The sequence below is a fragment of the Pogoniulus pusillus genome, chromosome 33 (assembly GCF_015220805.1).
Source record: "Pogoniulus pusillus isolate bPogPus1 chromosome 33, bPogPus1.pri, whole genome shotgun sequence".
NCBI lineage: Eukaryota > Metazoa > Chordata > Aves > Piciformes > Lybiidae > Pogoniulus > Pogoniulus pusillus.
The window spans coordinates 965,893-988,623 of record NC_087296.1 but is presented as its reverse complement, the minus strand read 5'-3'; the positions used below and the strand labels follow the sequence as shown (position 1 = coordinate 988,623).

The 22,731-nt window shown below is 53.4% G+C and overlaps 3 protein-coding genes across 6 annotated transcripts in view; 2 read left to right on the top strand and 1 right to left on the bottom strand.

The window, feature by feature from the left end:
- The first annotated feature begins 2,147 nt into the window (after positions 1-2,147).
- On the top strand, positions 2,148-18,258 carry CCNC (cyclin C). 2 transcript variants are annotated; one of them, XM_064170192.1, is made up of 12 exons: positions 2,148-2,251; positions 2,987-3,093; positions 7,039-7,123; positions 7,362-7,431; positions 9,139-9,190; positions 9,436-9,491; positions 11,730-11,765; positions 12,582-12,673; positions 13,325-13,392; positions 13,676-13,755; positions 15,903-16,021; positions 16,633-18,258. In XM_064170192.1, exons 1-12 carry the CDS (start codon positions 2,220-2,222, stop codon positions 16,685-16,687), a joined length of 852 nt encoding a protein of 283 aa, XP_064026262.1. In that variant the 5' UTR covers positions 2,148-2,219; the 3' UTR covers positions 16,688-18,258. The 2 variants fall into 2 exon arrangements, with proteins under 2 accessions (XP_064026262.1, XP_064026261.1); XM_064170191.1 differs by lacking the exons at positions 15,903-16,021; positions 16,633-18,258 and adding an exon at positions 14,689-15,896.
- A 480-nt stretch (positions 18,259-18,738) lies between these two features.
- On the bottom strand, positions 18,739-21,274 carry TSTD3 (thiosulfate sulfurtransferase like domain containing 3). The gene is made up of 4 exons (XM_064170193.1): positions 20,977-21,274; positions 20,526-20,681; positions 19,840-19,999; positions 18,739-19,098 (listed from the first exon to the last, which is right to left on the bottom strand). Exons 1-4 carry the CDS (start codon positions 21,035-21,037, stop codon positions 19,035-19,037), a joined length of 441 nt encoding a protein of 146 aa, XP_064026263.1. The 5' UTR covers positions 21,038-21,274; the 3' UTR covers positions 18,739-19,034.
- Positions 21,275-22,620: 1,346 nt separating this feature from the next.
- Positions 22,621-22,731, top strand: part of USP45 (ubiquitin specific peptidase 45) — a 39,089-nt gene continuing 38,978 nt past the window's right edge. The window contains exon 1 of one of the 3 annotated variants that reach the window (XM_064170187.1): positions 22,621-22,654. The gene's annotated coding sequence lies outside the window, so the exon portion shown is untranslated. The other 2 variants (XM_064170185.1, XM_064170184.1) reach the window with 2 other exon arrangements.

The following is a 22,731-nucleotide window of genomic DNA, read 5'->3' as shown; positions in this document are numbered from 1 at the left end:
AGGTTGGCTATTACATGAAACTGCTTGACTGAAAGGGTTCTCAAAGCCTGGCACAGGCTGCCAGGGAGGTGGCTGAATCCCTACCCCTGGAGCTCTTTCCAAGAGGCAGAGATGTGGTGCTGAGGGACATGGTTTAGCCCTAGCCTTGGCAGAGCCAAAGAGCAATTGGGCTGGATGTTCTTGAAGGTCTATGGTTTGATGAGGCCTCTCTCCAAATCTGGAGCAGGGCTTTAGCCAGGTGTGTGAGCATTTTGTCTCTAACTGTCTAAGTCCTGGCAGCCTTGCTCTGGGGCCCTTCTCCATGGCTGTGCAGTGCCAGCTGTCCCAAGGACCAGGCAGGCTTGCTTGGCTGGGAGGTGAGTCCAGCTCGCCTCTTCAAGGCTTGCAACATGGCTTTTGTCACTGATCTCACTGCAAAACTCAGGTGAGCTTCCCCTGGTGACAGTGCTGCTTGGAGAAACAAAGCATCACCCCACCCTCCCTGCATGCTGACCCTGCCAGCAGCACTGCAGCCCTGCAGGTACAGGCAGCCTCAGGATCAGCATCACACACTTAGCCAGGTTGGAAGAGACCTCCAGGATCATCCAGTCCAACCTAGCGCCCACCCCTGCTAATTAACTAACCCATGGCACCAACTGCCTCATGCAGTCTCCTCTCAAACACCTCCAGGCACAACAGCTTCACCACCTCCCTGGGCAGCCCATTCCAATGCCAATCACTCTCTTTGACAACAACTTCCTCCTCACATCCAGCCTAGACCTGCCCTGGCACAACTTGAGACTGTGTCCCTTTGTTCTGTTGCTGGCTGCCTGGCAGCAGAGCCCAACCCCACCTGGCTACAGCCTCCCTGCAGGTAGCTGCAGAGAGCAATGAGCTCTGCCCTGAGCCTCCTCTGCTGCAGCTCCTACCCTGATGCACCTATCCCATGGATTAACCCACCCCAGATCCCACTCCAAAGGTCAGAGCTGTGCTTTGGATGCCACCACGGGCGGCAGCTTGAAAGGAAAGCTGCAGAGGGCTTAGGTTCAAGTTCTTGTGGTTAAACTTAACCCCAAAAAACACCTCCAGAGGCTCTCTCCAGTGAGGGAAATGCCAGCACAGAACAAGCAGAGCCCTGAGAGGGCAGGAGACAGCTGAAGGCAAAGAAGTGGCTTCCTTAGGACCTCATTTGGAACAGACTGGTGCTGGATGCGGCCAGCAGTGGTTTCAGCCTGAGGGAAGGCAGAGCTGGAGTGGATACAAGGGAGCACATTTGTAGGGCAAGGGGGGTGAGAGACAGGGCAAGGTGGCCCTCAGGAGCTGTGGATGCCCCCTTGGTGCCTTCCCATCTCCCCATCACCCTGCAGGGCCCTGTGAGAGCTGGCAGGACACAGAACCAGAATCATGAGGGCTGGAAAAGTCCTCAGAAATCATCAAGTCACCAACCCAGTCACCAACCTCATCAAGTCACCAACCTCACCACGAACCAGGCCACCATGCAGGCCACCAACATCGCCTCAGGGCCCCACAGCCACCAAACACGGCCCCGAGTGCCATGGCCACTCCTTTCTGGAGCACCTCCAGGGATGGGCACTCCACCACCTCCCTGGGCAGCCTCTGCCACTGCTTGGCCACTGGCAGCGAAGATTCCTTTCCTTTTAGCCAAGCTAATCCTGCCCTGGCCCAGCCTGAGGCCATTCCCTCTCATCCCATCACTTGTTCCAAGAAGAACTCGGTGAACATCCACCTTCTGCTTCACCAGAAGGTTCTGCACACCCCCACAGCTCCAGTGCCACAAGCAGGGCTTGGGATGCTTCCCACAGCGCCACGGTGCCCTCCTTACCCAGGCAGAGCACAGCTGCCTGCAGAGCTGGCCGGCCCCGCAGGAGCCATGGCGCTGGGAAGGGCTAAGGGGCAGCAGAAGGCAGAGCGGCTCTGGCCCGGCAGCCTGGCTCGCCCTGCAGCGCCGCAGGGCTCCTCGCCGTGGCTCTAACACACCCCCGTCACTCGCGGGCCGCTCTCCCCCCTCAGCAAGGTGACTTCGTGGCGGCTTTCCCGCGTGGGGCTGGCGGAACCCCCGCGCCGCGGAACGGTTGCGAGCGCCGCGTGTGGGCAGCCGGCGGCGGCGGGGACGGACGCGCGGGCGCTGCTTCCTGCGGGCGGCGGGGCGGCGGCGCTGGCGCGGCGGGGCCAGGGCGGCGCGGCCCGGGCGCTCCTCCCGCGCCTCTCCTCTGCTCCCCATGGCCGGCAACTTCTGGCAGAGCTCGCACTAGTGGGTGCCGCGGCCGCGGGGCTGGGGAAGCGGCGAAGGGGCGGCGGGCGGCCGCGCTTTGCCCATTCATTGCCGGGGCGGCGGGGCCGGGCCGCGGACGCGGGGCACGGCGCTGGCGGGAGGCCCGGCGGGGGCGAGGAGAGCGCCGCGGCCTTGGGCTGCGTCTCCCAGGGGCTGCAGAGCGGGTGGTGAGGCCTGCTGGCGGCGGAGCCCTGGCAGGAGCCGGGCTGGAGTGCGGGAGCAGCCGGGGTGGCTGCGGGTGCCGCCGCCGCGCCCGCCGGCCTGGCCTCCGTGGGACTCCCCACCCGTTTGGGCTCCTGGCGAGGGGAGCCGCGGCCCGGGGCTCGTACCCGCGGTGCCCTGGGCTCCAGCGATCCAGTGCAGGCTGATCTGTTATCTCCAGCCGTGTGATCTGTCGATCCGGCGGCAGGGCTGCCGGGGCTGCGGTCCGCCGCGCTGCCTGGCGCTGAGCCTGCTGAGGTTGTTTGGTGCCCACCGTGTCCTAAACCTAGCTTAAAGCAGCGCTGTGCAGCCGGCTGAGGGTACCGCTGGCAAAGGCCAAGCTGAGCCCCTGCTGGGGAGGTGTCCAGCCCAGAAGAGCCTGGTGAACGTCTCCTGAGAAGCTTGGCTGTGCTGCGGGCAGTGGTCGCTGCCTCCGTCTGTAGTCTCTTGGTGCAGGAGTCGCTGCCCTTAGCGTTGGTGAGGAGTCTCTGAAGCCCTTCTCCCTTCCTCTAGTTTGCAATGGATTTTGGATAAACAAGACCTGCTGAAGGAGCGCCAGAAGGACCTGAAGTTTCTGACTGAAGAAGAGTACTGGAAGCTGCAGATATTTTTTACTAATGGTAACCCTCTTCTGTTCTCATTGCTGCTGTGAGACCTGTGCCGTGCCTGCAGTGTGTAACGGCAGGTCTGCCTTGCTGAGGCAGGGGCATGTTGGCATGGGGGCACCAGGAGGACTTCACAGCCTGTGCTAAAGGTCTGGAATAGCAGTGCCATCTTTGGTTGTCTTGGCACGGTTTTAGGAGAGCTTGCAGGCCAAAGAGCTGCCCAGTTAATGTTTCAGTGGGACAAAGCAGAGGGCATTTTCTTGGGTTTAAGAGGTTTTCACCAAGACCACAAGAGAAGAAGCAGGCAGAGACTGCTGAGCTGGCACATTAAAGGCTCAGTGCCAAGCATTAATACTCAGCCTGGGCTTTTGCTGGGCTCTTGGGCTGTGGCATCTTCTCTGTGGTCCTATTAAACAGCAAAGCCTGGAAAGTTGATGTTCAGTTATGTCCTCTGAAACCTGCCCCACAGCCTGTGTCCTGCCTCCTGACTGATGCCACGGACCCAGGCAGATCTCAGCTTGCCTACAAGTTGCTGAGAGCTGTTGGCTCCCAAAGTTTGTTCTCCCAAAGAGTCTGGGGCTTGGCTGTGAGGTTACCTGAGACTTCCTTGGTCCTGCAAAGCATTTAACCATGCCAGTGGCTGCCCTGCAGCACAGGCTCTTGAACTCTCTTCTGTGCAATGCTTCAGGCTGGCTAAGATGAGCCAGCAGTGCCCAGATGGCCAAGGAGGCCTCCAGCAGTGGTGTGACCAGCAGGAGCAGGGCAGGAATTGTCCCCCTGTACTCAGCACGGGTGAGGCCACACCTTGAGTGCTGGGTTCAGTTCTGGGCCCCTCACTTCAAGAAGGATGTTGAGGGGCTGGAGCAGGTCCAGAGAAGGGGCTGGAGAACAGGGCTGGTGAGGTGCAGCTGAGGGACCTAGGACTGGTTATTCTGGGGAAGAGGAGGCTGAGGGGAGAACTCACTGCTCTCTACGATGAGAGGTTGCAGTGAGGTGGGGTTGGTTTCTTGTGACAGGATGAGAGGAAATGGCCTCAAGGTGCCCCAGGAGGGGTTTAGGTTGGAGATTAGAAGAAACTTCTTCCTTGAAAGGGTTCTCAAAGCCTGGCACAGGCTGCCCAGGGAGGTAGTTGAACGCCCATCCCTGGAGGTGCTCCAGAGAGGCAGAGATGTGACAGTGAAGGACCAGCCTTGGCAGAGTTAGAGAATGGTTGGGCTGGATGATCTGAGGGGGCTCTTCCAACCAAAACCATCTGATGGAAAGGATGTTGCTGAGGGATTTGCAGTCAGCTCTTCAAGGGTTCTTCACAGCACTCCTTCCCAGTACTATCTGTCTGGGCACCTGTCTGGCCAGACTCAGAGAAGCTAAGTGACTTGCCCAAGGCCAGTGCTGGAACGAGCTCACTGAGACATTTTTGTCCCAGCTTCTCTCTTAGCTTAGCTGTTTCATAACCACGGTGTCTTCTGCACTCTGATGGCCCTGGGTGCAGCTCTTACTGCTTAGATGCAGCAGGAGCTGAAGGCAGCAGTGATTTCCCTGTCCTGTCAATTCCTGAAGTCCCTGAGGTTAACCCAAGGTGTGGTCGCAAACCCCAGTGGGAGCAGGATGCTGATAGTTCTAAAGCTGTGTTCCTGTGCTCCTTTTCACTGGTGTCAGCTGGAATTGGGAAGCAGGCTTCTTGCCCCTGAGTTGTGTTGTATCATCACCTGCCTCTGGCAGGGACCCTTCTCCTCCTCTGTTCTCCCAGCTCCTGCATTGCCTGGCTATGAGTCTCAGCCACAGGCTGGCACTTTCAGCCCAGGAGATGATTGCTGTTCCCTAAAGCAGCCAAAATACTGCCTGCAGAGAGACCTTCCTGCTGCCTCCTCTCTGGAAGGCAGTGCAGTAGCTAACCAACTGATGCTGTGGCCATGGGCAGCTGCTCAGGATGCTAATAACGAGGAGAAGGAGAAGGAACACCTTCTAAAACAGCAGGGAAAGGAAATGAGTGTTGATTGCTGGTCTGGATCAGTCTGGTCTTGGTCGAAAAGTGCATGAGTTGATTCCCTGGCTGGTTTAGGGTAGTTTGTGTTCAGGCTGCTCAAGACACTCAGATTTCAGACAGTTCTTATTTAATACATCCCAAACTGGCACAACTTCTTCTGTAAACATGAGGAAATAAAGAATCCAAGAGGTTCTTTTAGAATTATCTCCAACATGGACTACAAGTGTTGGACTTGTTCCCAAGCTTCCATTTCATTAAGTCTCTCCAGGCTCTTGTCCATTTTTCTCCCCAAGCCACACTTGGTTTTCCTTTGACAGCAGATGGCCTAGCAGCTCCTGGAGATCCCAGGGGAGCGAGAGACATATTTGGAGAGTTCTGTTCAGTTTAATATCTGCATTTTTCTGCTGCCCCAGCAGCAGGGCAGCTTTGTAGCCACACGGTCAAATCAAAGGGGAAAATCCTTTCCAAGCTCCCAAGACTGATGATCAGCATTTTGGGGTTTGCCCAGACCTTGCAGGTCAGGATCACCTCCTTGCTGACAGCACTGCTTGGTCTGCACTCTCTGGCAGAACCCCCTCAGCTTGGCGCTCCCCTCCTCGGGGAAAGGGCGATGTGACGTGGCCAGGGACGGGCCAGGGCAGCCAGGGATAAATTGGCAGTGCTGCTGAGGGTGGTTTTCTGCTTCCCTCTCTGTCCAGCCCCTCCCCAGCAAAGCCTCCTTGCTGTTGGAGTGCCTTTCGATGAGACTGACGATGAGTAGCGTGCACCTGGCTGGCCCAGAGGCTGTGGGGACAGCACCGTGGGCTTGTGTGCTTAGGCAGAGACTAACATGCAGCAATGCCTGCTGACAGACTCCTCTGCTTGCCCCACCGGTGGCTGCTGCCTGCACCTTGCTCTGCTTTGCAGTGTCCATTTAAGCACATTTCACATCATTTGAGATATTTCTGGGGAGGGAAACAACCCAAAGAGATTCTTACCACAGCTAAGCCTTGCTCAGAATAAAGGCCATGGAGAGGTATGGGAATAAGAACAAGTGCCAGCCTTCTGCTTCCCTGTGCCGCTCCATCCAACCTCTGCTCTTAGTCCCAGCTTCATGCATCTGGTTTGCTTGGCACCTTTCCTTCGCCTGGGAGGCCAAACAAGAGCTACCTGCACAGATGACACCAGGGTTGTTTCCTGGCCAACTGGCAGAGGACCACCGTGATGGAGCAGCTGTCTGCATCCTCTGGTCTCCCCCTCTCTCTCCCTAGACTAAATATGTCACTTCTTTAACACCTGCTGCCTCTGCCAAATGCAGTGACCACGTTTGTGTTGGCAGCTTCAGTTGTGTGACAAATAGCATCCATTCTGCATGGCAGTGTGAGGCCAGGGGCTTGTGTTTGCCTTTGCTTGGCCCTCAGCTGCAAAACCCAAGCTTTCCTTGCTGAGATTTGTGTTATTATAGACTCAGGCAATGGTTTGGGTTGGAAGTGACCTCCAAAGCTCATCCAGTCCAACCCCCCTGCAGTCAGCAGGGACATCCTGCACTAGAGCAGGTTGTCCAGAGCGCTGTTGAGCCTCACCTTGAACCGCTCTGGGGATGAGGCCTCAGCTCCCTCCCTGGGCAGCCTCTTGCAGTGTTCCAGCACCCTCATGGTGCAGAACTTGCTCCTGACATCCAGCCTAAAATCTCCTCTAATTACCTAATTGTCATCTTCTTCAAGGTCATGCTCACATAGTGCTACACAACAAAGCCAAGTTACCTTTCCCTTTTTGAAGGTGTCCAGAAGCTTCAGGATGCTTCTTCACCTGCAGGTCTGTAGGTGTGCAGCAAGTTGCCTCAGCAGCACTGGGGAGAAGCCTGTGCTGCTGTTCCTCAGGTCCCCCAGCCCTGGTCTTGTTTGGAGGTCCATTGCTATTTGGTGTCAAATGGTTGTAAAAACTCAACTCAAGCTTCTGTTGATGGTTTTGTTTTTGTTTTTGTTTTGTTTCTGAAGTTATCCAGGCTTTAGGTGAACATCTTAAATTAAGACAACAAGTTATTGCCACTGCCACAGTCTACTTCAAGAGATTCTATGCCAGGTACGACTGTTTCCTCTGATGGTAGCAGAATGAACCATTTGCTAGGCACATTTTTGGTAGCCCTTTTAAAATGCTGTGTTAAATCCAGTGCCACTTTCTGTTTTCTGGAGGGTGTTAAAAGCTGTTCTGCTAATGAAGTTAACTTAAGCTTTGCTTTCTTCCAAAGGCAGTGTGGTGCTCTTAATAGATGAATCGTTCTACCTGTGTGAAACAACCTATTATCATTTTGTTGTAACAGATATTCCCTAAAAAGTATAGATCCAGTATTAATGGCTCCTACCTGTGTGTTTTTGGCATCCAAAGTAGAGGTATGAAGCATTACACTTCTTTACTGTCAAATGATGTGATGTATGAGAGGGAAAAGGTTTAGGCCTTGAACGCTTTTTTGTCCTTCACGCTCTGGGGGTTGGAATCTTCTCTTTTGGATCATTTCTGTAGCCTGTAGGAAAAGCAGATGGAGAAGAAGGCCTTCAAACCTGTTACTTAGTGTTTGAGCTTTCAGTTCTGTCAAAGTCACTAACCCTGGAGGGCCTCTCAGAATTGGCATTGGCTTTTCCCTGTGCTATCCATTCTCCTCAAACTGGGCAGGGTCTGCTTTCTGCTCTGGGTCTTCCTTAGTTATCTTTCCTCAAACTTTAAAACAGAGTTTGATTTTTTTTTCCTAGTTACCCTTTTCCCTTTCACATAGTGAGGGATCCTCAGAGGTTACCACACTTTCATTGCTTGAATTTTAAGTATGTTGCAGCTGATGACACTGAGAAGTTGTCATGAGGACTTCACCCATTAGCTGCCTTCCAGGACCTGAAAGCATCCTGCAGGAAGGCTGCCGAGAGACTTTTCATGAGGGACTCTAGAGACAGGCCAAGGGGGAATGGTTGGAAGCTGAGGCAGAGCAGGGTTAGACTGGAGCTGAGGAAGAAGTTCTTCAGTCTGAGGGTGGTGAGATTCTGGCACAGGCTGCCCAGGGAGGCTGTGGCTGCCTCCTGCCCGGGGGTGTTCAAGGCCAGGTTGGATGAGGCCTTGAGCAGCTGAGTCTAGCTGAGAGGTGTCTCTGGGCATGGCAGGAGGTTGGAGCAGATGAGCTCTGAGGCCCCTTCCAACCTGAGCCATTCAAGGACTAGAGACAGTGGAAGCTCTATGCTCCCAGCAGAAGTCCACTTTGGATGTGGCCACGAGTTAGCATCAGCTGGGTGCTGCCCTTTGTCTCTCTACTGCAAAAAGCTTTTCAGCTGTTTGAGAAGTGTCTGTGTAATTGGGGAGAAAATCAACCTGCCAGTCTGTGGTCAGCATGGGTGGATTTTACAGGAGGAACTCAGACACCCAGTGGCTGGTGGAAGCTGTCCTGCTCCACCAGTGACTGCTGTGATGCTGCTGCCTTTACAGATCCTGCACTACCTGTCAGTGCTTGACAAAGGCGAGGGAAGGGAACAACAGAGAGGAGTGGTTCAGTTGTCAGCCTGTCAGTGAAGCCTTTAAGAAAGTGGAGAGGCAGAGATCTCCAGAGGTGTGCACTGTGCAGCCTGCCTTATGCTGGAGCTGCTGCACTGCGATGGGGCAGCTACAGCACTCCTGCTTCAGTTCTGCTCTCCTCTGCAAGAGCACTGAACAGAGAACTGTATGCTTGCTCAGCAAAGACGAGGAAAGGGTAATGAATGCCAGCTCCCTAAAGGCAGTTTTGTGTCTAAGCGAGCTAAGGAACAGCAGCCTCCTTTCTTGAAGCCCTCCTGTCTGTTCTGTACGTGCAGCGTTAGCCAGCTGAGCTTTTGTGACTTTGGTACCTTCCATCTCTGTTCCTCACAACTCAACAGATTAATCAGTGCCAAAACTCTACCCAAGAGTTTGTCCTGTTCACCTGCAGGGAAAAAAACTAAAGAAGAAGGGAAAAAAGGGTGGGAGGGGGGAATAAATCCTGCATAAAGCAGCTCAGTTTAGGAAGAAGCTGTTGTGTGCATTTGCTGGCAGTGAGGTTGTTGTGTTCCTGGTGGTTCACCTCACTTCCCATTCTTTTTCCTCAGGAATTTGGTGTTGTTTCAAATACAAGATTGATTTCTGCTGCTACTTCTGTATGTAAGTGGTGGTGATTTTCTTTATACCATGAAGCAGTGGGCAGCCCCAGATGGCAGTCTGGGCTGGGGGATGCAGGTATTGAGACTTGCGGGTGCTGGGAGGTGAGAGGCTGGACAAGAGTCAACAAAGTGAGCTTACAGCCTCTGCATGCCATGGAGGTGGGAACACAATGAGTCAATATAGAAAGGGAAAGAACTAAAAGCATTAATCCATCACTTTAACATGCTGGTTTCTCTGTATTGCAGTGAAAACTAGGTTCTCATATGCCTTCCCCAAGGAGTTCCCTTACAGGATGAACCATGTGAGTACCTAGGCTGGAATGCACCTGCAGCAAGGACATTCATCAGTTGTTAGCAGGAATCCTGCCCCTTCAGTTCTAACCGAGGGATGTTTGCATACTGCACCAGCAGCCAGCAGTGCCCTCCTGCAGCCCAGCAGGCAGCTGTGTGCTGGCTGCAGCCAGAGGAGAGTGGGCAGCAGGGCAAGAGATGGGATTCTGCTCCTGGGCTTTGCTCTGCTCAGACCTCACCTCCAATCCTGCCTCCACTTCTGGTGTCCCCAGCAGAAGGACACAGAGCTGCTGGGGAGTGTCCAGAGGAGGCCACAAAGGTGATTCAAGGGCTGGAACAGCTCTGCTGTGAGGACAGGCTGAGTTCAGCCTGGAGAAGAGAAGACTCCAGGGGGACCTTAGAGCTGCCTCTCGATACTGGAGGGATCCTACAGGAAGGCTGCAGAGAGACTTGCTGAGAGTGTCTAGAGACAGGCCAAGGGGGAATGGTTGGAAGCTGAGGCAGAGCAGGGTTAGACTGGAGCTGAGGAAGAAGTTCTTCAGTCTAAGGGTGGTGAGACTCTGGCACAGGCTGCCCAGGGAGGCTGTGGCTGCCTCCTGCCTGGTGGTGTTCAAGGCCAGGCTGGATGAGGCCTTGAGCAGCTGAGTCTAGCTGAGAGGTGTCTCTGGGCATGGCAGGAGGTTGGAGCAGATGAGCTCTGAGGTCCTTTCCCACCTGAGCTGTTCTAGGATGCTGTGATATTCTGTGTCAGGTTATTCATAATGCATTTTGGATCTGAGCTAATTAAGGCTGACAGGAATGCTGTAAAGAGAAGTGGCACGGCTGGGTGACTGAACTAGTGAGTTTTATACAGCACGATGATAGAAGACATTGGTTTAGCTCTATCTGACTGCTCTTGTTTACAAATGCATTGCTCCAGGGAAGGGAAAGAGCCTTTGCACCTGGGATGCTTCCAAGCTTGCACACAGGAGCAGTTGGCTTACAGAAAGCAGGTTTTGGGTTTGCCTGTCCAGTGGAATGGCTTTAGAAAAAGAATTTGGATTTGCTATTTAAAATTCAGTGGATTGAGGTCACAGTGCTGGGACACTTTGGAGCTGTTCTCACCACTTCTGTGGGATTTTCAGACTGAAACAGCTCTGATTTTTAATGATGGAAGTCAGTAGGGACACAAGTAGGATTTCAGATGCTTCCCTTCAAAAACCCAAATGTAATCCTCTCCTACCAGTGCTTTACAAAGTACTTAAGGATAAGAAAACTTCTTCATTATAACAAACCTCTGAATCATATCCTGGGTAAAATGCATAGAGTTGTGGAATGGTTTGGGTTGGAAGAGACCTCCAAAGCTCATCCAGTCCAACTCCCTGCACTCAGCAGGGACATCCTCCACTAGAGGAGGCTGCTCAGAGCCTTGTTGAGCCAGACCTGGACTATCTCCAGGGATGGGCCTCAACTCCCTCCCTGGGCAACCTGTTGCAGTGTTCCAGCAGCCTCCTGCTGCAGAACTTGTTCCTCACATCCAATCTCAGTCTCCTCTGCTCTCATTTCAAACCAGTGCCATCCCAAACTTTGGCAACAGTCCTTCTGCAGCCTTCTTGACAGGGCCCTTCAGGCACCGGGAGGCACTGGCAGGCAGCTCTAAGGTCTGCCTGGAGTCTTCTCTTCTCCAGGCTGAACACCCCCAGCTCCCTCAACCTGTCCCTATAGCAGAGGTGTTCCATCCCCCTGATCATTTCATGGCCTCCTCCAGGTCCATGTCCTCCCTGTGTTGAAGGCTCCAGAGCTGGACAGAGCAGTGCAGGTGAGGTCTCAGCAGAGCAGAGGGGCAGAATCCCCTCTCTTGAGCTGCTGGCCACAAGACAGCTTTCTTATGGAATCAAATCTGCAAATCTTTTGAAATGCCTTTTGGCACCCATGGCCTGGCGAGCAGCTGACTGCAAAAGGAGCTCCTGCTGCTGTGCTGTATGCACTGGGAACAATTTGCTGCTGCCACATGTTGCAATAAATCAGAGAAGCTCTGCCAAGGAGTCTGTCCTAGGAAACTTGATGCAGAATGTTGGAAGGCCTTGTTCTGAGTGGGCTTCAGTTGTGATGGTGGTGAGGCAGTGGCTGCTGCTGGTTTGATTCTTGTCTGGGTTTGGAAATGCCTGTTGGGATTTGCTGTGCATTCATGGTGCGAGACTGGCTGCTTGCTAATGATTTCTGCTGTCTGAAATGTGCTGTGGTCTAACTGGGATTTTACTTCTTTGCAGATACTAGAATGTGAATTCTATCTCTTAGAGTTAATGGTAGGTGGAGTCTTTGTGCTTTGCTTTTTGCTGTCCCTTTTGTTCAGTTTGTACTGCTGAAGAATTTTTCCCTATGAAATGTGCATTGTGCTGTCCTGATTGCTCTGTTCCCAGTCTTAGAGCCATGTCCCTGCAGGGCTTTGAGCAGAATGCCATCATTACTGCCCTGTCACCTAGGCTGAGGGAGGCTGTGCTCACCTCTTGGCCTGGAAGCTGAACTTCTCGAGAGGAAGAGAGCAGATTGCAGGAGTGGTGGAACAGGAGGGGCGTGCATGGCTCTGCATCCTACTGCTCAGAGAGCCCTTTTGGGAAGGGGAAAGCACAACTCCTGTCTGCAGAACAGCTTTTGTTTCTGAGAGAAAGGGAACTAAGTCCTGAGGGGGAGACTAGGATGTCACTGGCCTCCCTTTCTCCTCCCTTGCCTCTCTTTCTGGTTGCCTTTCTTGTTTCATTGCTTTCCAAGCCAGTGCCAATTCCTTTGGCCTGCTGTCCACAAATGGTATTTACTGACAGGCTGTTTTCTGGCAGTGCTTTGTGTTTCCAAGTGGGAATTATGGCTTTGTAAGCAAATGAGGTTTCACTGTGCTGCAGCTGTGGCTTTCCCTGTCTCTTAGGGGAAGCACAGTGACAGGCTGGCAACCATGCAATGTGATGGTATTCTAGAGAGAGCACTGCCCTCATTAGAGCAGGATTAGGTGTCAGAATGCTGCTTAAAAAGGCCTCAGTAGCTGATTTGTAAGCCAAATGTTTCTAACAGGCACTGATGAGACACTGTGCACTGTAACCTGACTTGAATCCTGTTGCCACTCTCCCCAGGACTGCTGTTTGATAGTCTATCATCCCTACAGACCTTTGCTCCAGTACGTGCAAGACATGGGCCAAGAAGACATGCTGCTACCTCTTGCATGGTAATGCAGAGCATGACAGGCTGCACTGCCTCCTGCCAGTGCTGGCCAGGCTGCAGAGGGGCTGAGCTCAGCCCTCCCTGTGTGCAGAGGCTGCCCCAGGGAACCTCTGCAGATGCATTCTCCTGACCTAGCTCATCCTGGCTTCAGCCCTGCAGTGATCTGACTCTGAAGTGGCCTAATTGTGATCTTTGGGCTAGCCCTAGCAGGGCAGACTTTCCCACTGTGGAGCAGTGCCCATGAGCAGAGGTGGTCCCTGCCTGGGCTGGCTTTCTGCTGTGCCGTGTCGCAGGAGGCAGAAGCAGCGTGCAGGGGTTGCTGCTGTGCTAGCACAGCTCCCGGTCTTGGGCTGATGCCCAAGTGCAGAAGGCCCAGCACAGAAGCAGTATTTTTACTGTCTTGACTTCTTTGTGAGACAGGGGGATTATTTGATAGCATACATCAACACCCTCTGCAGAAAGACAAGGGAAGCTTCTCCCACAGAGCCTTCTGCTCTGACTGAAGGGAAATAAAGAGGCTTTAAGAGATTGTTAGTGGGGCAGAGATCTCTGCTGTCACTGCTGCTGCCATGGGGGAAACTGGCAGCATGTTGCTAACCCTGCAGCAGCTCCTGCAGTGAGCTGGCTGGCACTCACAGGCTCTTTCTTTGCACAGGAGGATAGTGAATGACACGTATAGGACTGATCTTTGTCTGCTGTACCCTCCTTTCATGATAGCTCTAGGTAAGTGACACCAGCAGTGTCTCCTGTCACGTCTAAATGGGTGTTGTATTTTGGTGCTGTCCTATCAACAGGCATTTCTTGCAGTGGCCTCAGGAGGTGCTTCAGTTTGTGTTCCATGCAGTGCTGACAGCACAGCCTGGCAGCTTAAACCACCCTGCAGAAAAATCAGCTCTTGAAGCCCAAGTTGTCTGTGCTGAGCTGTGCAGTATTTACAGCCCCAGACTGTTTCTGACTGTGTAGAAGTGGATCTTTGTTCAGTGCCTGTGTCACCTCCTCTTTGCAGCTTGCCTACACGTGGCCTGTGTTGTCCAGCAGAAGGATGCAAGGCAGTGGTTTGCTGAGCTGTCTGTTGATATGGAAAAGGTACTTGAGTTTGATTGCCACCACCTCCTACAGACTGACCACAGCTCCTGTCCTCCGTGGCTGTGCTGCTGAGCTGCATTCAGAACACGAAGGGGACCTACAAGAAATGTGGGCAGGGGACTGTCTACATGTCATGCAGCACTAGGACAGGGGGCACTGGTTTGAAACTAGAGCAAGGCAGATTTTGTTTGGGCCTCAGGAGGAAGCTCTTCACTGTGAGGGTGGTGAGACTCTGGAACAGGTTGTCCAGGGAGGCGGTGGAGGCCCCATCCCTGGAGACAGTCAAGCTCTGAGCAGCCTGCTGTAGTTAGGGATGTGCCTGCTGACTGCAGAGGTTTGGATTAGTTGAGCTCTCGAGGCCCCTTCCAGCCCAGTGCATTCCATGATTATGTCAAGCACTGCTGAGGTTTGGGAGCTCTCTTGGGGAAGCAGACAGTGTGAGGCTGGTGGGGTTAGCACCCTGCTCTGGAAGTCAGGGCAGAACCATTGCCTAGCAGCAGAGTTGCTGCTGTTGCCATTTTTCAGCTGGGAACGTGCCCCCCAGACCCTGTGCACTGTCAGAACAAGAATTCCCAGTGGCTTTTGTCGGTCAGGATTGTCTGCAGGAGCTGGCTTCTGGTTCTAGTGCATGTGATTTCCTGATGTGCCCTCCAGCACTCTGCTCGTGTTCTCCCGCTGTGGGGGCCTGCTGCAGCGGAGTGTACAACATTCCTGACCCTGCCGGGATGGCCAGGACCGTGACTCCAGTCAGTGTCCAGCAGGGGGGCACCGCAGTCATGCAGTTTGAGTGCTCTGCTATTGCAAATTCTCTGCCAGCTCCTCCCCTTGAGGAGATGATGAGGTTCCAGGGTGCAGCTGTTCTACCACCAGTAACACTCTTCCTTCTCCCCAGTTCCTTTACTTTTAAGGCTGGCTTCTTTACCCTCTGTTTAGGCCCAGCAAGCAAGCCAAGCTTACCACACTCTCACCTTACCACACTCTTCCACTCTGCACACCGTTTCCAGAAGCTCTTTGGAAGCTGAGTGCCTGGACTACAACAGCACACCATGGATGAGACCTGCCACTGCCCTGTGCTGCCCTTCAACCCGCTGGCATACCCTGCCTTGCATTTGTAGTCCAGGGCTCATCTTCAGCTTCCAGCAGAGTGTGGATGCTGTGCCCTGCCAGGAGCTCTGAACGAAGCTGTCATGCATGTAAATGATCCTGAATTGGCAGCAGGGGAGAACCAATCCAGATTTGACAGCTAAGGTCACCACGAGCTTGCTACTGGACATGTCTGAGCGCTTCCATGGCTCGGGTCCTGTGCCACTGATGCACTCTCAGCCTGATTGATTTTATACATTCATACCATGTACCTCTTAGCTTTGGTTTCAAGAAGAGATGTTGTGCTAGCACTTGAAATCTGAGTATGGAAAAGCAGCAAGTAGCCTACTGCTAAAGCAGGTTCTGAACCAAGCATTAACCACTTCCCATGCAGAGCACAGAATTGCATTAGGAACTTAAGAGGAAATTAAGGTAGTGGAGGTGCAATAGGTGGAAAATGTCCAAACTGGTAGTGATTGCTGACTTCCAGAAGTGGCATCTGAGGCACTGACCTCAGCAGAGGAATGAGGGTGTTTCTACCCATGGCAGGGCGGTTGGAACTAGATGACCTTGCAGGTCCCTTCCAACCCAAACTATTCTATGAACCATGAAAGTTCAACAAGTCTTACACTGTAGCCTTATCAGAACATGTAAGATAGTAACAGTAATATGTTGAGAAGTATTTAGCCCCCCCGGGCTCTTCATTTACTGGAAGGAAGGAATTCAGGGAGATGTTTTGTGCTTCCCCTCACTGTGGCTCTGATGTGTGTAGAACATGGGACAATCCTCAGCTGCTGGACTGGTGATCAGTCCTGCTCCAGCTGGCCAGACCTCCCCAGTTACAATCAGAGGAAGCTCTTTAGCTCCGAGGGGTTGGATGGGAGGGAAAAGCCTCATGCACAGTGGCATTAAGAAAAGCTCACTCTAGGAATGGTTGCTTGTGAGACAGCTCTGCCTGGGAGGCGGAAGTTGTGCTGCCTGTTGAGTTACTCGCCCAGTGCAGCCGATGATGGCAGAGATACAGCCATGGCTGTGTCTGACCTCAGGCTTCTCTTTCTGATCAGATTTTAGAAATAATCAGGGTCATTCTGAAGCTGTATGAGCAGTGGAAGAACTTCGACGAGAGGAAGGAGATGGCTACAATTCTCAGTAAAATGCCTAAACCAAAACCACCTCCCAACAGGTACGGTACCTGCACGCCTGCCCGGCACCGCCGCGCTGCTGGCTCGAGGGGAGCTGCTGGAGGTGCAGCCTGGCTTCCAGTCAGCCCCTGCTGGGGCAGGAGCCAGCAAGCAGCAGAGCACTGCTGCGTGCAGAGCCTTCACCTGAGCAGTGCTGAGTGCAGCTCGGGGGCGCGAGGCTGCACAGCCAGGCCAGGCTGGCTGGAACGGGGCCTGCTGCACCTCCTGTTCAGTTACTGTGATTAACCATCACTGCTGGCAGCCTGCACAGGCACAGCCCTTGGCACAGCCTCGTGGCATCTGAACCCTGGAAGGGTTGCCTTCAGGAGGGAGTTCAGCAGGCAGCTCCCTGGCTGTGCATGCAGACTGTTAGGTAAACTGGAGTTCCTTGTGCATGCTGAGCACAGCCCTGGCATGTCCACGGGGCCGAGCAGAACAGCTGCACCTATTTGGGTAGCCTTTTCTCTCAGGTTTTCACTCTAACCTATTTAAGTCTTCTCCTTCAGAGGTTCTCCCTCCTTTCAGAACAGTGTCATTTTGCATGAAAAAAGCCAAACTGCAGTCTGATTGCTTTTCTTGACCTCTGCTTTCGCTTCTTCCCTCCTCCCAACAGTGAAGGAGAACAGGGTCCAAATGGTAGCCAGAACTCTAGTTATAGCCAATCTTAAGACATTCCAAAGAACTTCTGTATGGACCACTTTGACTCAAGACATCCTGGGATCCTCGCTGTGTTAATGAACTGGACAGAAGGTTTTCAATGACATCTTGGACAAAGAACTTGAAGAAGAAATAGCTTGTGTCAAGCACTTGGAAAGCTTTTGCTCTAAACCTGCATCATTTTCTCTCAGGCTGGAGCAAATAGTACTAGAATTTTTATTTTTTTCAGTGTAAGGAACCAAACCTTAAACCAAGCTGCAAAAGATTAACTCTGTCCACTCAAAAAGCAAGCAAAAAAAAGCTCATGATTGGTTTTGTTTACTTGGGAGAAAATTGTCCTTTGCCACGGCAGTGAACTCTTTTACAGCAACAGTAACCTGAGGCCTGAGTGTAACTCTGAACAGCTGTGTTCTCTTCATTCTGTTTGTGACTGGAGGAAGGTGGTGCCCTGTGTGTGAGATTTCTTCTTTACCTTGAGTTTTGTTGGCTTTCAAAAGGGTAAATCCAGAGTCTGTGACAAGTAACACAGCAGCTCCTCGGAAACAAAGCCTAGGAGCGGCGGCAGTGTTGCTACAGCTGCAGGGAAGAAATTCAGTTCCTTTTTCTGGGTTAGGAAGATACTGCTTTAGTCAGGTGGATGTGGGTGGCTTTGGCAGGAAGCAGAGCAGCCCAGCTTGGCGGAGCAGTGCAGTCTGCAGGTTCCTTCAACATTTTGGGTGTCAGTTAACAAAACCCAACAGCTTTTGTTTCTTCCCCAAGGAAATGCACTGTATGGGTTAGCTGAATTTTGCTCCAGTACAAACCTGTCTCTGATGGCTGTTAGGGTGTGCAAAGGAGGCCCACTGTTGGGCTGCCCTCAGTGCTTGTGTGGGTTTGTGTGGCTCATTAGGGAGTTTTGATTTAAGAGGATCAAGCTTTTGGTGAGGTTCATGCTGGCTTGTTTTAATTGTGATTGTTAGGAGCAGCTCTATAGGATAACTGACCTGGGATTCCTTGGTTAACTCTGTGCTGGAGAGAATGAGATTCCTTCAGAGAGGCCATATCCTGTCTTCCTTACTCAGGCAGATACCCCACTGCAGTCAGGAAGTGGCCTGCATTGATCTTGGGTTTTAACTAACTGTTTGTAATGAATTTCTGTACAGCCTCCTTTTGAATGGCAGTGCCAGCTTGCCAAGTATAAAACCTGAATGCTGAACAGGCATTCTTCTTTCTGCTCTTACATTCCCCATTTCACTCAATAGTGGAGGGAGAATTTTGCTCTGTGATACATCTTAGTTCAAAACCCCCCCCTCCCACCCCAGGTTTGCCAAATGTCTTTATAATTGGCTGGTCAGTGAAATGCAGCTGAAGTGTGTTTGTGTGGATCTACAAACATATCACTTCAGGGTTTCCCCCCCCAAACACTTTGGTGAAATAGAAAATACAAACATTTTGGTCTGCTCTTTGTTGCCATTTGACCCATACCTTTTAGACACTTGATTGATGAAGTGGAATTTGGCTGTTGGCCTTTTGTTTCTTGAAGTCTAAAATGTGCTATTTGTAATGTGGACTTGGGGAGTAGAAATAAATCAATGCAACTTGAGCTCTGTGTGGAGTTCTTGAACAATGATCTTCCCCCTCCTATCACCCCCTCAGAAAGCTCATACTTTGAAACCAGGCACTGCCCACTAGGAATGAAGAGTTCTGACTGCAGTGATTACAAGTTGTATTGCTGCTCTTCAGACTTCACCCTAAATTACCTAAGTGACCTAAAGCTCAGAGCCAAGTATCAGGTACTTCTAACTTCAGCTGTTACATCTCTGCTGAGGGCAGTTACCCATTTCCATCAGAATTCATAGAATGGGTTGAGTTGGAAGGGACCTTAAAGATCATCTAGGTACAACTCCCCACCACAGGCAGGGGCACCATTCACTAGCCCAGGTTGTTCAAGGCCTCATCCAACCTGGCCTTGAACACCTCCAGGGAGGGGGCAGCCACAACCTCCCTCAAGAACAGCTGAAGTTCAATTATTCTAATTAGAGCAGCTGAAGTTTAATTCCTCTGAACAAAATAGCCACCAGAGTTGTTTTGGAAAGGGTCATTTTATCTGCCCTGTCATCACAGGCTTCAGCACTCAGAAGCCACAAACATCTTAGTACACATAGCCAGGGCTTAGGTTCTTACCACATGCTTTAGGCTGTGTTTTCTGGTGAAAGCAGAGGTGGATCAGCTGTCCCCTCCTGTGTGTCTTTGCTGTATTCTATACCAAGCAGTGAAGTGTCCACTTACACAAGAAGGCAAGAGTGGGCTGTATTCTGCAAGTGGAATGCAGGTAATTTGGATGGTGAAGCCCACATGGGGCAAAGCTTGGAGCACTCTTCATTTTTTCTCTGGAGGTTCATGTTTGACCCAGTCTTCAAAGCCACCAGCATACTGCTGAACTCTGAAAACAGGCAGAAGATAGAGTGTTAAGGAGTCTTCCTGGAAAAGGTATCTAAGACAACATGCTAAAAACCCCAAATAGAAAGGAAAAGTCACAGAGACTTCTCTCTGCAGTCAAATACACTTGTATCCAGCTTCCATCAGCTAGGCTGACAGGCATCTAGGCTACTGGGAGGTGTCCCTGCCCATGGCAGGGAGGTTGGAACTAGATGATCTTCACGGTCCCTTCCAAGCTACTCCATCAATCTGAATCCTTGTACTCCAGTACTGCTGCCATGCAGTGTGGTGTGCCACAACACTGGCAACTGAACACAAGCAAGCAGCAGCAGCTGGACCAGTGAACCAGACTGACACTTTTTTTGTTCCAAACAGACTTACATACTGTTTCTACGCCCTCAGATGTCATCCAGTAAATGCAGCAACACTGGGCTTTAGTTCCTTGCAAACCTACACTCTAGCTCCTGACAAGCCTGCATTAAATCCTGCCTCTGGAAAACAAAGCCCCACCATGCCAGCCAGCACTGGCTCCTTCAGTGAGGCTGCATGAAGAGCAGGCAATGGAGGAGGTTTTGCACTTACTAAGCCCGTCTGTACATAAACTCAAGAAGGTGGTTCCACCCTTTGGACTAGGTTGAGCACAAGCATGGGCAAACGGTAAGTGTGGTAAATTCTATCTGTATTCTTCCAGCCCGTGAGGCACTTTCTGGCACAGGTGTGGCAGTTCTGCCAGCAGCACTCATACCTGCTGAACCCCAAGGATGTGGCCACAGCAAGGGCTTGTTTGCTTCTTGTTCCTGCCAAACAGGAGAACACTACAGGGTCTGACTTGGATGGCATCTTTTGTTTGTACTGCTCCTTGAAGTCCATTGGGTCCATCTGCAGAGCTTCCACTAATTCACCCACTAGGAAATGCAGACAAAAAGGTCTCAGTAGTTCACCATGCACAGACAGGATCACACCGTAAGGCTTCCAGATCCCCCGGGGGAAAAGTGTAGCCTCACAACAGAGCTGCTGTTCGGCACAGCCACCACCACTTGTCCAGAGACATCCACCAAGGGCAAAAGAAGGCTGAGGGCAGACCTCGTTGTTCCCCACAGCTCCCCAAGAGGAGGCTGGAGCCAGGTGGGAGTTGGTCTCCCTAGGAACAAGAGACACGAGGAGGAGAAATGGCCTCAAGCTGCACCAGGGAAGGTTTAGGTTGGACATTAGGAGAAACTTCTTCCCTGAAGGGGTTCCCAAAGCCTGGCACAGGCTGCCCAGGCTGAATCCCCCCCAAGGCGTTTCAAAGAAGCAGAGCCGTGGTGCTGAGCGCCAGGCTTCGGCACCAGCCTCGGTGCCGTTGGGTAGCGGTTGGCGTGGATGATCTCAAAGGCCTTTCCCAGCCGAAGCGGATCCCAGCTCAGGCACCGGGGCGCAGGCAGCACTCACGCGGGATGTTGACGGCCGCCGGGATTCCTCCGTACCGGTCGATCTCCCACCTCTCCCGGACGTCTATGTGCAGGACCTCGGCCTTCTTCAAGGCTTTGAGCTCCCGGTACGAAAGGCCTGGAGCCTCTCCGGCGCAGAGCCTGCGGCTGGCGGCACCTGCCAGGGAGGCGCAGCCGGTGAGCAGAGCGCCGGCGCCGCTCTCCCGGCTACCGTCCCGGTACCCTGCGTGCCGCACGGGGCTCGCCTCAGGCCGCCGCCCGCAGCCCCCCGCTGCCCCGCTCACCGGGCGCCGCCGCCGCCCGCAGCCCCCCGCTGCCCCGCTCACCGGGCGCCGCCGCCGCCCGCAGCCCCCCGCTGCCCCGCTCACCGGGCGCCGCCGCCGCCCGCAGCCCCCCGCTGCCCCGCTCACCGGGCGCCGCCGCCGCCCGCAGCCCCCCGCTGCCCCGCTCACCGGGCGCCGCCGCCAGCCGCCATCCGCCGCTCGCCGCCCGCCGCCAGCCGCCGCAGCTCATGCCGGGCCCGCCCCCAAGATGGCGCCGGCGGAGCCAGGGCCGCCCCGCGGCGCTGCCCGGCTCGGGGCCGGCGGCTGCCAGCTGCCGTCAGTGGGTCCGTTCCCTCCTGCCAGTCCTGGTGCCACACCAGCGGGACACCTGCGTGCTCGCAACCCACGAACGCACACCGCAGCGCTGCGCGGGGACCCTGCTCCGCTAGGGGCTTCGGGCGAGGCGGATGGCAGAGGTCCCCCCCAGCCCCGCAGGCAGCGGGGCCCTCCTGCCGCTAGAAGGGTGCCTGGGCTTTAACGGAGGTCCGCAAGCTGAGAGGCTCGGGCAGAGGAGCCGCAGGCGGCTGCCCGCTGCCATGTGTGGCACCTGCTGGCACTGGGCGCAGCTGGGGCTGGCAGCCGCTGCCTTCGGTCCTGCCACAGCCAGCAACTGCTGCTCCGCCTGGACAAGGCGAGCTCCGCAGCTGAGCCGAGCTGTCGAGAAGCCTTAAAGCACCAAAAGCCGAGAGAACGAACCGGCAGTGGGGATTTAGACGCCACATCCACTCAAAGCAATTAGCAAAACCCCAGCCTAGTGTGCTCCGAGGGCAGCCACTACATCCCGTGGGAGACCAGGGGGGCCAAAGCTGCCTGCCAGCCCTGAGGACTTGGAGGGCCAAGCCCTGTTCCAAGTGGAGAAATTAAGGTCCCTCTCTTCAGCGTATTTTAAAGCACTGCTCCATATTTGTTACCTATCCTTGAATGTTACGGAAGCACAGAGTTGTTTGGGTTGGAAAAGACCTCCAAGGTTGAGCCACCCTTCAACCCAGCACCACCGGGGCCGTTAAACCCTACCCCTAGGTGCCAGAGCTACATTCTTTTTGAACACCTCCAGGGACAACGACCACCACCTCCCTAAGCAGCCTGTTCCAATCCCTGACCACACTTTCAAGATAGAAATTTTTCCTAATCTCCAACCTAAACCTCCCTGGAGACAGTTTCAGGCCCTTTCTTCTGGCTACATCACAGAGCAGTGATCCCAGTTCTTTTGCTGCCCTTTGAAACACACCTTTTGAGGAGTGTGTTGAACCTTTCCCAACATGAGCTTTCCTTCTCTGAAGGAGAACAGAGTATTTCTCAGTGCTGTGACAGATCCAAGCTGGCACATCTAACTGGTTCACTAGCTGCCCTTCTGCCAGCCTCTCCAGATGGCCTCCTTAACTGGCATTTGCAAAGCGTCTCTCTGAAGCACTCTTTCTATGCAAGTCAAAGTTCCAAGCATTTCCCTTTTCTAGGAGGCATGAACACAACCAACAGCACATTACCCATAAGTGATGCTAAATGACTGCCAAGTCTCTAGCCTACCTAACCAGGGGGCCACACAGGCCCCCCGGCCTTTAGATCCCCTCCACCATTCACCCAGTGTGCCCCATAGACTCACCAGCAACGACGGGAGGAGGATCCCTCTGCCCACTTGGGCAAGATTGGAGCTTCTGCCTTTCCTGGGGCTGGTTATAAAGGGGAGTGGGCAAAGTGGTCACACCTGGGGAGGGAGGAGACTCCACCAGAGCCCAGGTTAAAAAGGGGGGGTGGGCAGGAAGGGCATAGTGGTCACACCTGAGGTGGAAGGAGACGTGGTGGAGTGCAGGTGCCCTGGGTTTGGGGGATTAAAAGGTGAAATGCAGTGTGGGAAAGGGGAGGTGGTGTTGAAAGATGATGGGGAGG

Bases quoted from the DNA above. Each gene is read 5' to 3' on its own strand.
- CCNC (XM_064170191.1), top strand. From the start codon at position 2,220: ATGGCCGGCAACTTCTGGCAGAGCTCGCACTA. The intron at 7,124-7,361 runs GTACGACTGTTT...TTGTTGTAACAG, and splicing joins TTCAAGAGATTCTATGCCAG to ATATTCCCTAAAAAGTATAG. The intron at 12,674-13,324 runs GTAATGCAGAGC...TTCTTTGCACAG, and splicing joins ATGCTGCTACCTCTTGCATG to GAGGATAGTGAATGACACGT.
- TSTD3 (XM_064170193.1), bottom strand. From the start codon at position 21,037: ATGAGCTGCGGCGGCTGGCGGCGGGCGGCGAGCGGCGGATGGCGGCTG. The intron at 20,682-20,976 runs GTGAGCGGGGCA...CCTCCCTGGCAG, and splicing joins GCGGCTGGCGGCGGCGCCCG to GTGCCGCCAGCCGCAGGCTC. The intron at 19,099-19,839 runs GTATGAGTGCTG...GCCTGTTTTCAG, and splicing joins ACATCCTTGGGGTTCAGCAG to AGTTCAGCAGTATGCTGGTG.